This window comes from Phaenicophaeus curvirostris, chromosome Z (genome assembly GCF_032191515.1).
Source record: "Phaenicophaeus curvirostris isolate KB17595 chromosome Z, BPBGC_Pcur_1.0, whole genome shotgun sequence".
NCBI lineage: Eukaryota > Metazoa > Chordata > Aves > Cuculiformes > Cuculidae > Phaenicophaeus > Phaenicophaeus curvirostris.
Window position 1 is genome coordinate 31,447,728 of NC_091431.1, and position 13,056 is coordinate 31,460,783.

At 36.4% G+C, this 13,056-nt stretch overlaps 1 protein-coding gene across 1 annotated transcript in view; it reads right to left on the reverse strand.

Annotated features, from left to right (window-relative positions):
• MAN2A1 (mannosidase alpha class 2A member 1) overlaps positions 1–13,056 on the reverse strand; it is a 108,286-nt gene that overhangs the window by 23,610 nt on the left and 71,620 nt on the right. The window contains exons 13-18 of the mRNA XM_069879944.1: positions 12,877–13,042; positions 10,776–11,012; positions 10,541–10,663; positions 3,156–3,270; positions 1,651–1,784; positions 409–550 (exon numbers count right to left, since the gene is read on the reverse strand). Of these exons, the coding sequence (XP_069736045.1) occupies positions 409–550; positions 1,651–1,784; positions 3,156–3,270; positions 10,541–10,663; positions 10,776–11,012; positions 12,877–13,042 (917 nt within the window). The remainder of the gene's footprint in view (positions 1–408; positions 551–1,650; positions 1,785–3,155; positions 3,271–10,540; positions 10,664–10,775; positions 11,013–12,876; positions 13,043–13,056) is intronic.

The window sequence follows — 13,056 nt, forward strand, 5'->3', positions numbered from 1 at the left end:
ACCGTAAAGGAAGCAAAGAAACAAAAAACTATGATCAGCATCACATTATCAACCTTAAGCTTTCTGCAACAATAGCAGTACAAAAGAGAATGCACCACTCAGTTGTGTTGTTTCATCAAAATTCTTGGGTGAAAAATAACTGGTTTGGTCAATTTGTTGTTAATTTTGTCTTTTTCATAATCTCTTTCCTTTATCTCTGGTTTAGACAAATCTTCCATTGAAGATGACAGGATCTCATGTGGGAACAATCTCTACCTCCTCCCTTATAAACTTATTCTAAAACTTGTCAAGAGCTGGAGAAATCCATTTTCTTTCTACAAACTCTAGTATGCATTGTAATAACAGAATGAAATATTTCAGACAATCATGAAGTATAGGCCTTTATAACATCTATCATCTTATACTTACCATTTTTCAAACTTGCAACACCTAGAGACTGAGCTGAATGAAGAGTCAAACGAACGCCGACATCTTGGATATAAGCCATTGTAGTCATAGGATAGATATTCGCTTGAAGAGGCAATTTGCTCAATGTCAGTCTGGGTTGGATCTGCAGCATGAACATGAACTTCAATAAAATACCTTCTTTTGATGCATTTAAATTTCCAAGACCTTTTCAGACTTTTATCTCACGTGATTTAGAACCACAACCAGTACCAAAGCATTCACTCAACTGCATTACTTAGGTTTTTTTGAGATTTGTGGCTAGAATAACCACTTTAGAAATGAAAAATTCAATGTACTTTTAGATCAAAGAATATTTAAAAATACCTGAAAGATTCATCAAAAGAACCTACAGAAAAAGGAATAAACAGATTTATGGAACGAGAAAAAAATTTTTCTCCTCTAGAAAGCAAGCAGTGAATAGATTCAGGGTAGCAGAAAAGGAATTGTTGGTTTATAATGGGAACTTATTAAAGTACTAGTGGAATTCTTGACTGGCACATGACAAATGAGTAGTAGCATTAAAATTATTTCCATGTTTAAATATTCCTTTACTATCTCCAGCAAAATGCAGTACTACACACTAACTGGAAAAACAGTAGCGTTTTACTCAGCAGGTATGATTTTCAATGTATTTGAAAAACTATTTCTAGCCAGGAAGGAAGGTAAGGAAAAGAAAGTTTTCAGTCTTCTCAATGTGCTGCAGAGTCCAAGTTAAGCAAATAATCACACTGTATTTCATCAGATGCACTACCAACAGAACAAGTTATTACTCTACAAAAATACATCACTTATCTCCACTGTAACAGTAAGCAGTTGTTCTGTAGGTCTAGGCTGCTAAACCTTACATCTTAGCACTTTGCTACCCAAAGGACTCTAATTAAATAAACAAAGCAGAGGGGAATGACGGCATGCAGATATACAAGCAAGTACATGGTGGCTGGCCATATCTTGCTGTATTACAATTCTTAGTTAAAAAGGATATAAAGGAATATTTAACAAATCCCTTAACAGAAAACAGTTATGTCATCTGATCTAAATCAAATTTCATAATGGATACACCTTTAAAGCTTTGTTCTTTTTAAATGATTAGCGGAGTTTCATACGAGACTTTGATCAATACAACTCAAACTTCTTACAACATGAAGCATTAAGACAGTCAAAAAATGAAACCTAAGGCTTTTATAATTAACACACAATAATTACCTGATATCCATTAAGATCAGTATAGAATCTATTTTGACTGTTTATGTCAGATGAAATTCTCATTGCAAGCTCACGATTATATTCTCCTCTAATATCCACAATATTGGAAACTTCAAGAGAGTGGCCTTCTAAACCTAGATGAAAAAGATGTATTTCAAATCTCACAAATTTCAAAGTGATTTCTCCATACATGAGAATGACTACACTCCCAGAACACAGCCTAGTTTTCCTCTGCTAGCTTTCCTTTTGTATTATATCTAACCACATATCATATGATACATCAGTACTTTAATTCAGTACCCATTGAACAGCCAGTCTGAAACCTTCACTGAAGTAGTCCAGAAGGAATTAATGAGAATAAACAATTTGGGATCCAGTGAATCAATAAGATACAACTTTTAAGTGTTGTATTTAGCAGCAGATAATACCCTGGAGCAAGACCTAGCTACTCCCTTCTCCCTTAGACTCATATACTGCTGGTGCCATTCACAGAAAACAATGAAGTTTCTAGCTTCTTAACAGTAACGGTTCTACTAAGCAAGAAACCAGATTGCAAGAATCCTCATTAACAACAGTGAATTATGAAACTGCATGTTGATATGACCACAACCAGGACACAAGCCTTTGTTATCAGAGAAAAGATGCCTATTTATTAAAAGAAGGATTAAGTACCTGAAAATGCAGACAGACAAACAGTGAGGTCTTCTGTCTATTACACCTCACACTGAAAATTAAATATCTTTAATAATAACCTGAGGGGGTCCTGAGGAGACCTTATAGCGACCTTCCAGTATCTGAAGGGGGTGTACAAAAAAGCTGGGGAGGGACTTTTTACAAAGGCATGTAATTATAGGACTAGGGGGAATGGCTTTAAATTAGAGATGGGCAGACTTAGACTGGACATAATTCTTCACAATGAGGGTGGTGAGGCACTGGAACAGGTTGCCCACGTAAGCTGTGGATGCCTTATCCCTGGAAGTGTTCAAGGCCAGCCTGGATGAGGCCTTGAACAGCCTGATCTGGTGGGACATGTCCCTGCTTATGGCAGAGGGGTTGCAACTGGATTATCATTAAGGTCCCTTCTAACTCAAACCATTCTGTGATTCTATGACTACTGTACTAGTTTGAAACTATTAAAGAAAATACATTTTTGTATTATCTCAAAGATCTTTCTACACATTTTTTCCTCATTTCCGTAGTTCACAGATCCTTACAGCATTCAGAAGAACTAGCAAAGTTTAGGATGTCCTTGCAGGTAATTTATACTATAAAATTTCCTAATATTGACAGGTATCTCCAAGAAATCTGTTGAGTTTAAACATGCCAGCTTAACGACTAGCGCGATGCTCAGAAAGGGATCATACTACACTGGACTCAGTGAAGACATTGGTCTGACAAATTCTGCACTAATTCAAAAGCGAATTTAAATATTAAAAAGACAGGTAGAATGCAAGACTGTAGTAAAGAAAAATAAGTGCTGAGAAAGACAGTTTCACAACTCTTACCCTGGACTTTATACAGTCGCATGGTATGTGTCACATGGTGGAAAAAACATACAACTTCTGAGAAAATCCTTCCATGAGCAACTCTTACAGTAGGTGGATCTGTGAAGATATAAGGCTACAAGAAGAAAACAAAAAATTAGAATAATTATTTTGGAAGTTCTGCATAAAAATAGTGTCAATAAATTATTTTCTAAATATTAGTATTTAAATTTTTTTGGACTGTTCTATACCTAAGTCTAGTCTAATAACTGGGAATTAAAATACTAGTCTGAATCTGCAATTCAGCATCTTCTTTTAAGAGCCTTTTCCTTCAGCTTAAATTAGGATAACACTCATTACATATCTCACAAATACTTTATAATGATTAATAGACAAGGCCTACAGAAAAACACAGTAATATATTAATATTAATATTGCAAACACCTGGGCTGAGCTTTTTTGCTAGCAAAATTATAGCTGCTATCTAGTAATAAAATACTACAGTTCCATAATCTATGGCAGATTGTTTTACCTGCCTTTTTGGTTTGATCACAGTTGTTTTGGCAGAGCACATGATGACTTTTTAAAACCAGTGATCTCAAACTGAGATGTATACACAATATGGCAATACATGAATGGCTACAAAGATAAAAATGGGTTAAATACTAAGCACGTGCAAAGTCAAAACTGAAAATATAACACATGCAACTACTAATACAGGGTAAGAGCAATAAATAGACTTCACTCAGAAAAACCCAACAAAATACTGGAAAAATTTGTCATTCAGAGGAGTCAAAGCAGAAAGCTCTTAAAAGTTTGCTGTCCTCCTCCTGTATATACCAATGTCATAAGAAGGACAGAGCATGCTGTTTCTTCTCAAGCAAGGAATCCAAAGATCAAATGCATCTTGAGGAAGAGAGGAAATCAAGATTACACACAGAGACAAAACAAGTCACAGAATAAATGCAGGTATATATTGTTCAACTCTTCTTTGAGCATATAATTTTATCTATATACACAAAGAGGATTTCAAGTACTGTATACAAGAAGAAACTTAAACAGACTTTCAAAGACTAAAAACCTGCTTTCTATTCACATATTTATTCTTCAAGCTTCACACAGAACACTGTTTAAAAAAGCTTTGCCAGAGTTCCAAGAGGCAACTGGGCAGCTATCAACTACAGCAATACTATGTAAAAGAGTTTGGTGGAGGAAATCATAGATGCTGAGACTCCAGTAAGGTGGTTTGCTTTAGAGACAAAAGAATTTTTCTATTGATCATCTTAAAGTAATGTTTTACCCAGTTAATAGGTACAAAAGCCCAAAGGATTAAAGAGTCTTCTGAACTTCTAACAGTTGGCATGCTAAATGTATGCTGAATCTCCTTTCTTCTGTTAGAAGAGATTGCTATCTATTTACTTCTCTATCACACACAGATAGAGAATACAAACTCACATAACCTGTGGCAACATGTTCCTAGAAGTACGTGCGTAGATTAGAATCCCACAGATGAAGTGGATTACTAACAATGGAATAATGAAACCCTTCAAAATCCTACCTACAGGGCAGGCCAACATGAACATCGTCAGGTTAGCAGTGAAGGACCAAAAAAGCAGATGAAGGAACTCTCAGAAAATGAACTGTGAACCCTGAGGTCTGCAGGCCAAGCAAATACCCTCACCAATTGCTACCTAGAAGAATACTATTTGCAGCCTGCTAAATACATACTGTTAGCAAAGTAATACCTATCTTACAGGCTTATTTCTGTTGTTTGTAAGAATATTTCTCACTAGGGCTCTCATTGGAGCTATCAAGGATGAAACTAGCAAAATGGAGAGATGCTGGAAGAGTTACAAAGCAATATGAAAGGCTGTGTACTTATTTCAAAAAAAAAATTACCTGAAGGATTTGTTTTAAAATAAAAAGTAAGAAAAAAAATACATGGAGGAACTCTGTTCCATCAAGCTTGTTAGTATAAAAGATAATCATGACACTGACAAGAATCAAAATATGTTGTTCCATACAAGTAGAAAGCTAAAACCAGATGCATTTAACAGCTCTCAAGATCCTGCGATACCGCCACATACAAGCTGCACATGTAGCCAGATCAGCTCCCCATGTGAAGACAAAAGCAGCCATACTTACCATTCAGAACTATATGAAAAGATGAAGTGATAGGAAAGACAAGGATTTAAATGTCATTTTGCATGTCGGAAACTCATAAGTTTTTTAAAACCATAATTTGTGATTCCACTAGAACACATATTGAGAGAAATGTATCAAAACCAGTTTCCAAGGTTCTAATTCAAATACAGTGTAGGGAAAGGTTCAAATGAGGAAAGAGAGTTACAAAAGCACATGCTATTATGTGTTTTGGGGTGTTAGACAAGTTCTTTCTGGCACAGTGAGTGGAGATACGATGTATACGTAAATCCTCAAGAATGCCTTTTGCTTCTTGGCTGTTGGGCAGACAGGAAAAATGAAGAAAAATATGATACTGAGAGCCAGGAAACCTCTTAATTCATATTTAGTGACAACGAATGTGCAATTATTCTAGCATCATTGGAAAGATCCTTGGTGAGGTAGACAGAATCCTGTGAAATTATCCTGGTCCTGGATCTGAAATATAAAGACACTTTTGATGTAAATGCCTGACTAAGATGCAGAAATAGGCCTCTTACTACTTAGACACAAACCAATTCCCTTTCTAAGTCAAAGGAATAAATATGATAGAGCTATCTGTAAAACTGAATGGATAAAGCCCTAGTGTTAATTTAGTATTTGCTGTGTTTTAAGTGGAAGCTTGGATCCAGCATGAAGAATTCTATGATTACGCAGACATCAAATTAGGAATAAAAATATTTGGGTCTCATATCCAGTGGTAGTCTCAAGACTCCACTTTCTAGACAGTTAAAATGAATAGTCATTGTAAGCTCTGTTCCCTTCAGCTCCACTGGATTGAGTTCCATTGTACAAGATTCAGCAGCCTGCTACTGTAGGTTTTCTAGAGCCTGGAAAGCAGCATTTTCAGAAACAGGATACCAGAACTATGGGTCAAAGGGTCCAAACCCCATTTTTCAGTACTCATATTCAAGAGAAATATGACAACCTCCCCTTGAAAGGGGGGGGGGAAAGCAAGCCAGAATTTTTTAGGGTGAATACCTGGAGCAAAATACTATCCCACAGGTCACCTAGGACATCTTAAAATACCTGCCACCAAATTTGGTGCCAAAGGGCCCAGGGGGTGAAGATAACTGGAGAGATACTTTTACTTAAAGGTTTACTGGCTTGCACAGAAGCTGGCATGGCATATTGCTGCCTGAAGGCATAAAGCATGGGCAATAAGCCTCTCTCTACTTGTAGTCAAGTGAAGCACTACTAACCATCTTCGTGTGGCTTAGAAATTTCTGGCAGTACAGAATGCTGTTAGTGTGTAAGTCATATAAACTATGCAGAGAGGAAAGTTTTCCAGAAAAGACCAAACTGCTGTTGATATGCTTGAGATCTAAAAAAATAACTGAAGACAAAGCCTTCAAGAAAAGCTGCTTTTCAATAGCAGATTTCCTTTCATTTAGCAGGGTTTGAGATTATACTGGGCTTTGAGGGGGAGATGGGGTCTAAGTACTATAAGCTCAAGAATTCTGCTTTAAGAATTACATGGTAGAAGAGAGATGATTGTCATTTTAATACCAGTCCAAAACAATCCCATCAATATGGAGGGCAGATTTTTAAATGACAGATACAATACTTAATGAAAATACAAAGCACCAAGGAAAGCATGGACACGTCAAAGGCAGATGGTTCTTGAGTATTGTGAGCATCCTCCAGGTAATGATACTTCTGTACTTGTCTATTCCTGTTATCAGGCATGCATATACAGGGGAAGCATTAACAGTAAGAATACTATGCTTCAATAAGGATCTTCTGCCCTTCTGAAAGAGAAGATCTGAAGATGAACACAGCAACATACTCTAAATGTATAGTCTCTCTCTCTCTCTCATACTTTCTCTCTCTGGGCAGTAGAATATCCCAATCTCACTTATAAAAATGTGGAAAGATACCATTATCTTTACCTTAGGCTTAAAGGCCAAGCATTTAGATAACTCGGATACATGTTCTTCTCTGAGAAGCAGAGCCAGGACATAATCCTGACAGATTAAAACCAGACCTGTCATGAAAAGTTTCTTCAAGCCAGTAGCAGCAGCTGCAGCTATACAGGTCAGAGATCATTATCATTAAAGAAAAGCTACCATGGAGACAGTGTGTAAAGAAAAAAATGGGAAAAGTGCTCTAGCACTAGAGATCCTGCAGGGTAAAAAAATGACATTTCTTTTCTTATATATTTTGTTAGTACTAAGTACCTACAGCAACCAGTACACATAAGCGTTCATAGACACAGCTGCCTGAGGGAGAATAACAATTTCCCTGTCTGGGTCTATCAAAAGAAGTCCACTTTGATTCTAAAAAATTGATTTGTAGAAAAAGAAAATGAACTATCCACATTGATCACACAAACACATAGCATCTGACTCTTTGCAAAAAACTGCTTTGTTCTATTCCCTATTTATACCAAACCTTGCTAGTAAATAGGGCATCCCACATTGACTTGTCATGAATACACAGAAGAAAATATAGATATGTAACTGTTTCAAAGTTTATTGAATATTTTTTTTCCCCCAGGTCTAAAAGATTTATGGAGTTGGCCACCCTTCACAAAATCACAAAAGATTCAAACACGTCTTCCCTTTACAAGCAGCATGCTTTTGTTAATATTTGTTCTAAGGTCCAAAGGAAATCCCTTCCTTTCAAACCCTGATAACACAGCCAATTATTTAACGAGCACTGATGTTTTAAAAACATTAAGATACTGCTTGTCTTTTCCCATGGTATCTTGCTTTCGTTCTGTCTTGCAGAAAATAAAAAGACATAGTCAGAGCACTGCCTTATATCTACAGCTCCAGTATGGAGCCTTTGCTCTGTGTCATTGTCCTGCATTTCACACTGCTGTACTGACCTGAGGCTGCTGATGAACTACTTTCACACTTCAGAGACAAGAGTGGCAGAATCATCCATGACTAAGACCTTACACCACAACCTGAGAAACCATGTTTACTGGGGGTTGTCTTGCTGCACCATGCTTGTAGAGCCTGAAGTCCAGCTACTCTTTCCAGAGCAGTAACAAAAAGTTACTGGTGTTCAGTGTACCTTCTATTCAATATTGTGTAAATCACTGTAATTAAACCAGGTGCTAGTGCTAGAGAGTTATCACTTCCTAGCAAGAATGCACTCTTTGCAGTACTCCAGGCTGGTTTTAGGACAGCTATAAAGATGGTTAATTCAAGGAATCTCTTGAAAGTTTCAGATCCGTGTACATTTTACTACACAGACTAACATCTTCAGAAAACATGTTATCTACTCCTAATAGCTTACTGATAACCAGAGCTGCACTGCATGTGTCAAGTGTCCTAAACCGACAAGGTTTTAAGATACGGACTATAAACATAGCATGTTACAGTACCAGGTTTCCAAAACTAAACTGGCAGAAGAACCCAAGACTCAAAACGGTATGTAAGTACTATATTGAGACAGACAATTAAAGTAGATGAAGAAAAAAAAATTAGTATTGCAGAACCAAAAAGAACCAAAATACTTAACAGGTAACAAAACAACCAGTTACCAAAGCAAAGAAACACACAACTGTGTTCATACCAGAGGAAAACCACCCAAGATTAGATGCAGTTATTCTTTGCAAATTTCACAGTAACAGTGTGAAGACAATAGGAAAAAGAAATGCCTAGCCCTAAATCAAGAAAACTGCCTATAATCTATCCTACCATCACTCCACACAAGGACTTGGAAAGTGTTAGTCAATTCATCTCACGCTGAGAACTCTGAACAGATGGGATTTCTTTTAACACAGAAATCATTCATTCAAACTGTTTAGAAACCACTATAAAATTACACTGATATTCCCAGTAGGACAATCTACTTAACATTATTAAAATGTTAAAATAAAAAATTCTTCACAGAAAGGGTCATTGGGCACTGGAACAGGCTGCCCAGGGAGGTGGTTGATTCACCTTCCCTGGAGGTGTTTAAGGCACAGGTGGATGAGGTGCTAAGGGGCATGGTTTAGTGTTTGTTAGGAATGGTTGGACTCGATGATCCGGTGGGTCTCTTCCAACCTGGTTATTCTATGATTCTATGAAAATGCAAGCCAAATGAGCTATATGGTATACTCATGAAGTAGAATTTTTTATATAAGTTCAGTATGTACCTAACTAATTGTGCTTGCAGGCATGTGACAGACTTTCTCTTCAAACCACAACACTTTGCTATCCAGATCTGTCTAGATGATTTTTATAAAGCAAATAATTAAAAATCTCAAAAATAAAGAATAAGTAAACCCTATTGGACATAATTGATGCAAACAATTTGCAGGTTAAATATACTACACGATTTAAAACTGCCAACTCATAGACCTGAAGATGTGTACTTCTAGAAGAGACTGCTAGAAAGAAAGAGAAGTGGTTTTTTTCACTTTCAGACTGATTTACAGAAAAAAGAACCCAAAACCCAGAATGTATACCCCTGTTTTTTTCCAAAAGTGGTAAACACAGAACTCCCAGTATGCCATATGCATGCAACTGAAGTCTTCCCTGGAGAAAGTGGGCAGAAGAAACATGCTGCAAACTAGATATCTTCTTGTAAGTTTTTATAATTCTATCATTCGCCTTCTGTAATATCACCTTTCCAGTTCCCAAAACAGTACAGCGGGTTTTGTATGGTATGTCAGTGTAAGAACACTGTCATTTCTGAATTTCCAATTTGAAAACTAACAGGATATGCTGTTGCCCTCCAATAATTACACAGCTAAGAAAACTGATGACCCTAGACAACTAAAACAGAACAGTTGCTTGCTACCCATCTTTACATTCACCAAATTGGACTCAGTATCTCCAATTACTATCTTTTTCTAAATATGCTATTAACAGCTTTGAAAGTACTACACTCTGAACTGGAACCTCCTAGAATCTTAAGAATTGGAAAAACAAAGCAATAAAGAAATAAGTCGGTATACATTTTCACCACACAAAGTGAAAGTGAACTTGTTTTACTGACAATGAATAGCCACGTATCATTGGATTTCTTGCAAGAGTAGCATCTACTTAAGTTTTTTTGGTGAATCATAAATATTCTGTATGTTTTTACACTTCTAATGCCACATTTTTTACTAAAATATGTAAGTTATGAAATATAAAGTTCTACTAATTTTTTTAATAACAGATATTTCTAGCCACAAAACTGTATTCCAGTGTTGGGGAAAACTAGCTCTTAGAATCTGAATTTGCAAAATGCTTCAAGTTACTTCAAGATTAGAATCTCTTTGCAAATGGAAGATTTACCTTGGCTTCTCCATCTGGTAAGAAGAGATAAGCTCCACTTTTATCTCGGTTACTTGTAGTTCCATACCAAGCAAATTCCACCTTCATTTGATGATTTTTACCATCTTCTTTGGTGTTTATTTTCTGAGGACAGAGAATCATGTTTGTAATGGTTGACACATTTACATTTCCACAAATAAGAACGTAAGTTCCTAAAGAAGTAAAACACTGTGTTTCAAAATATAATGCAACACACCTCCAGCAATCCAGACATTCCAGAAAACCACAGCTTCATGTAAGAATTTTCTAAGATTATACTATCCACAGAATTCTGCATCTCTTTTATCTTGAAAAGACTATCTGGCTTGTCCTGTCTACCATTCCCATTCCTCGTGTATATATTATAGTCTGCTAAAGCTGCTTCTGAATTCTGGACCTCTAAAAGCTGGTAAACTCCAAGACCCAGAGGTGGTAGGTGTGCCACGAAAGAAATCTGTTGGAAGCAAAGAAGAAGTCGTTAATAAAAACATCAAAGTATTAACTTTTTATAAAATTTATGCTAAGAGTAACTCCTTTTACTTCAATAATTTTAGGATGGGTAAATTTTTCCCATATTCTGCAAGTGAATACAAAATTACATAATTTCAGAATAACAGCTGAAGTGTGTTAAGACGAATTAGCAAACAAAAAAGTCTGCGGTGCTAATTTGCTTTAATTAATGCAATAATTATTTTGAATCTTGTTAAAAAAAGAGTGTTAGCTGTGATGTGTCGTTCTGAGCATATTTGTTATGTATATAGGATGCATGTGTAGTGTATCAAGTGCACACAGACCCTATTTATCAGCTAAGTTGTATTTAAATATCCACAAACATAAATAGCAAACTGCAAGACATGTATCTTTATTTTTAATCTCTGGTTATCTAGGAGTTACAAAGGAATCTGCAGAAAAGAGTAATATAGAAGGTATCTCTCCAAAGCAACTTGCTTAGAATTTGAGATATAGATATGTAATTTTATTTCTTCTTCGGGCAAATACTGTACTGGTTTGGGCTGGAATAGAGATAAATTTCTCCATAGCAGGTCATACAGTGCTATATTTTGATATCAATGTTGGTAACACAGGGACGTTTTAGGTATCACTGAGCACTGCTTATGGGGCATTAGGGTCTTTTCTGCTTCTCACAGTGCCCCATCAGCGAGTAGACTAGAGGTGCTCAATAAGTTGTGAGGGGATACAGTCAGGACAGCTGACCTCAACTGACCAAAGGGCTATCCCACACGATACGACATCATGCTCAGCAATAAAACTGAAGGAAGAAGAGGAAAAGGGAGAACGTTGGGGGTTAATGGCATTTGTCTTCCCAAGTAACTGCTTTCCTGGAGATGGCTGAATACCTACTTGCCCAGGGGAGGGGTGAATGAATTCCTCATTTAACTTTGCTCATACGCACAGCTTTCACTTTACCTATTAAACTGTCTTTATCTTAACTCTCAGTTTTCTCCATGTTACCCTTCCAATACCCCTCCCCATCCCAATGGGGCAGTGAGCAAGTAGCTCTGTGGGCTAAGCTGCTAACAAGGGTTAAGCCATAACTATTATCAATAATCATCTCTCTGGAGGACAGCTGAGATGCACTTATTGAATGACATTTACAGGAATATCATCCTGAAACAAATTCAACTTGGCTCCCAAGTCAAAAGGAACCAGTCTAAGAAACTAATCCTGGAAATAACACAGTACTATTAGAGTAATATATAATGTTATGTCATTAAGAATTTAATAAAATATAGTTTCTGATGTGTGATCATTGAAGACAATCTTCTGTAACGATATATGATTCAAAAATTCTCTGAAACTTTGTTTAAAACCAAAACCAAGAGGTGAACTCAAAGTCATCTATGTAGCGTGTGTAAAAGATTAATGGAGATTACTATCCAGCCTCTGTATCTGGAAGATAAAAACATATAAATCAGAATCTAACTGCTTAAACCATTGCACTTATAAAACCTTCCAGCTGGAGCGCTTGAGCACTTACAGTGTGACTGTGACTATAATTTGAAGTAAAAAGCAGCTTTAGAAAGTTGGGGAAAAGACATACCTTCAGTATTTTCTGTTCATGCAGCTACAACTGACCCTTTACAGGTAATACATCACAACACAGAAGTTCAACTTATCTGTCTAAGGAACATTAACGCTAAATACAAAGATGCTTCTTTTTTCCTTAAAATTAATGAGTTAATGGCATTATCTGCATAAGACAGAACTTCATATTTGAAATACACTTTCCACTTTCTTCAACTGTGAAGCTACAATATCTATCAAAAAATGCTTTAATGCTTTTTAAAGTAGTATACCTGATATGCTTCATGTGATACTGACGTTGCTCCATCCCAAACAGCACTAATCTGGACAGTAACAGGTTTTCCCGAAGGAGACAGTAATTTAACTCTGGGTGAATTCACATTGACTGAAACCACTGCAGATCGCTCCTGTTCCATAGGATTATAAATCAAAAGGTACCTGAAAAAACATTT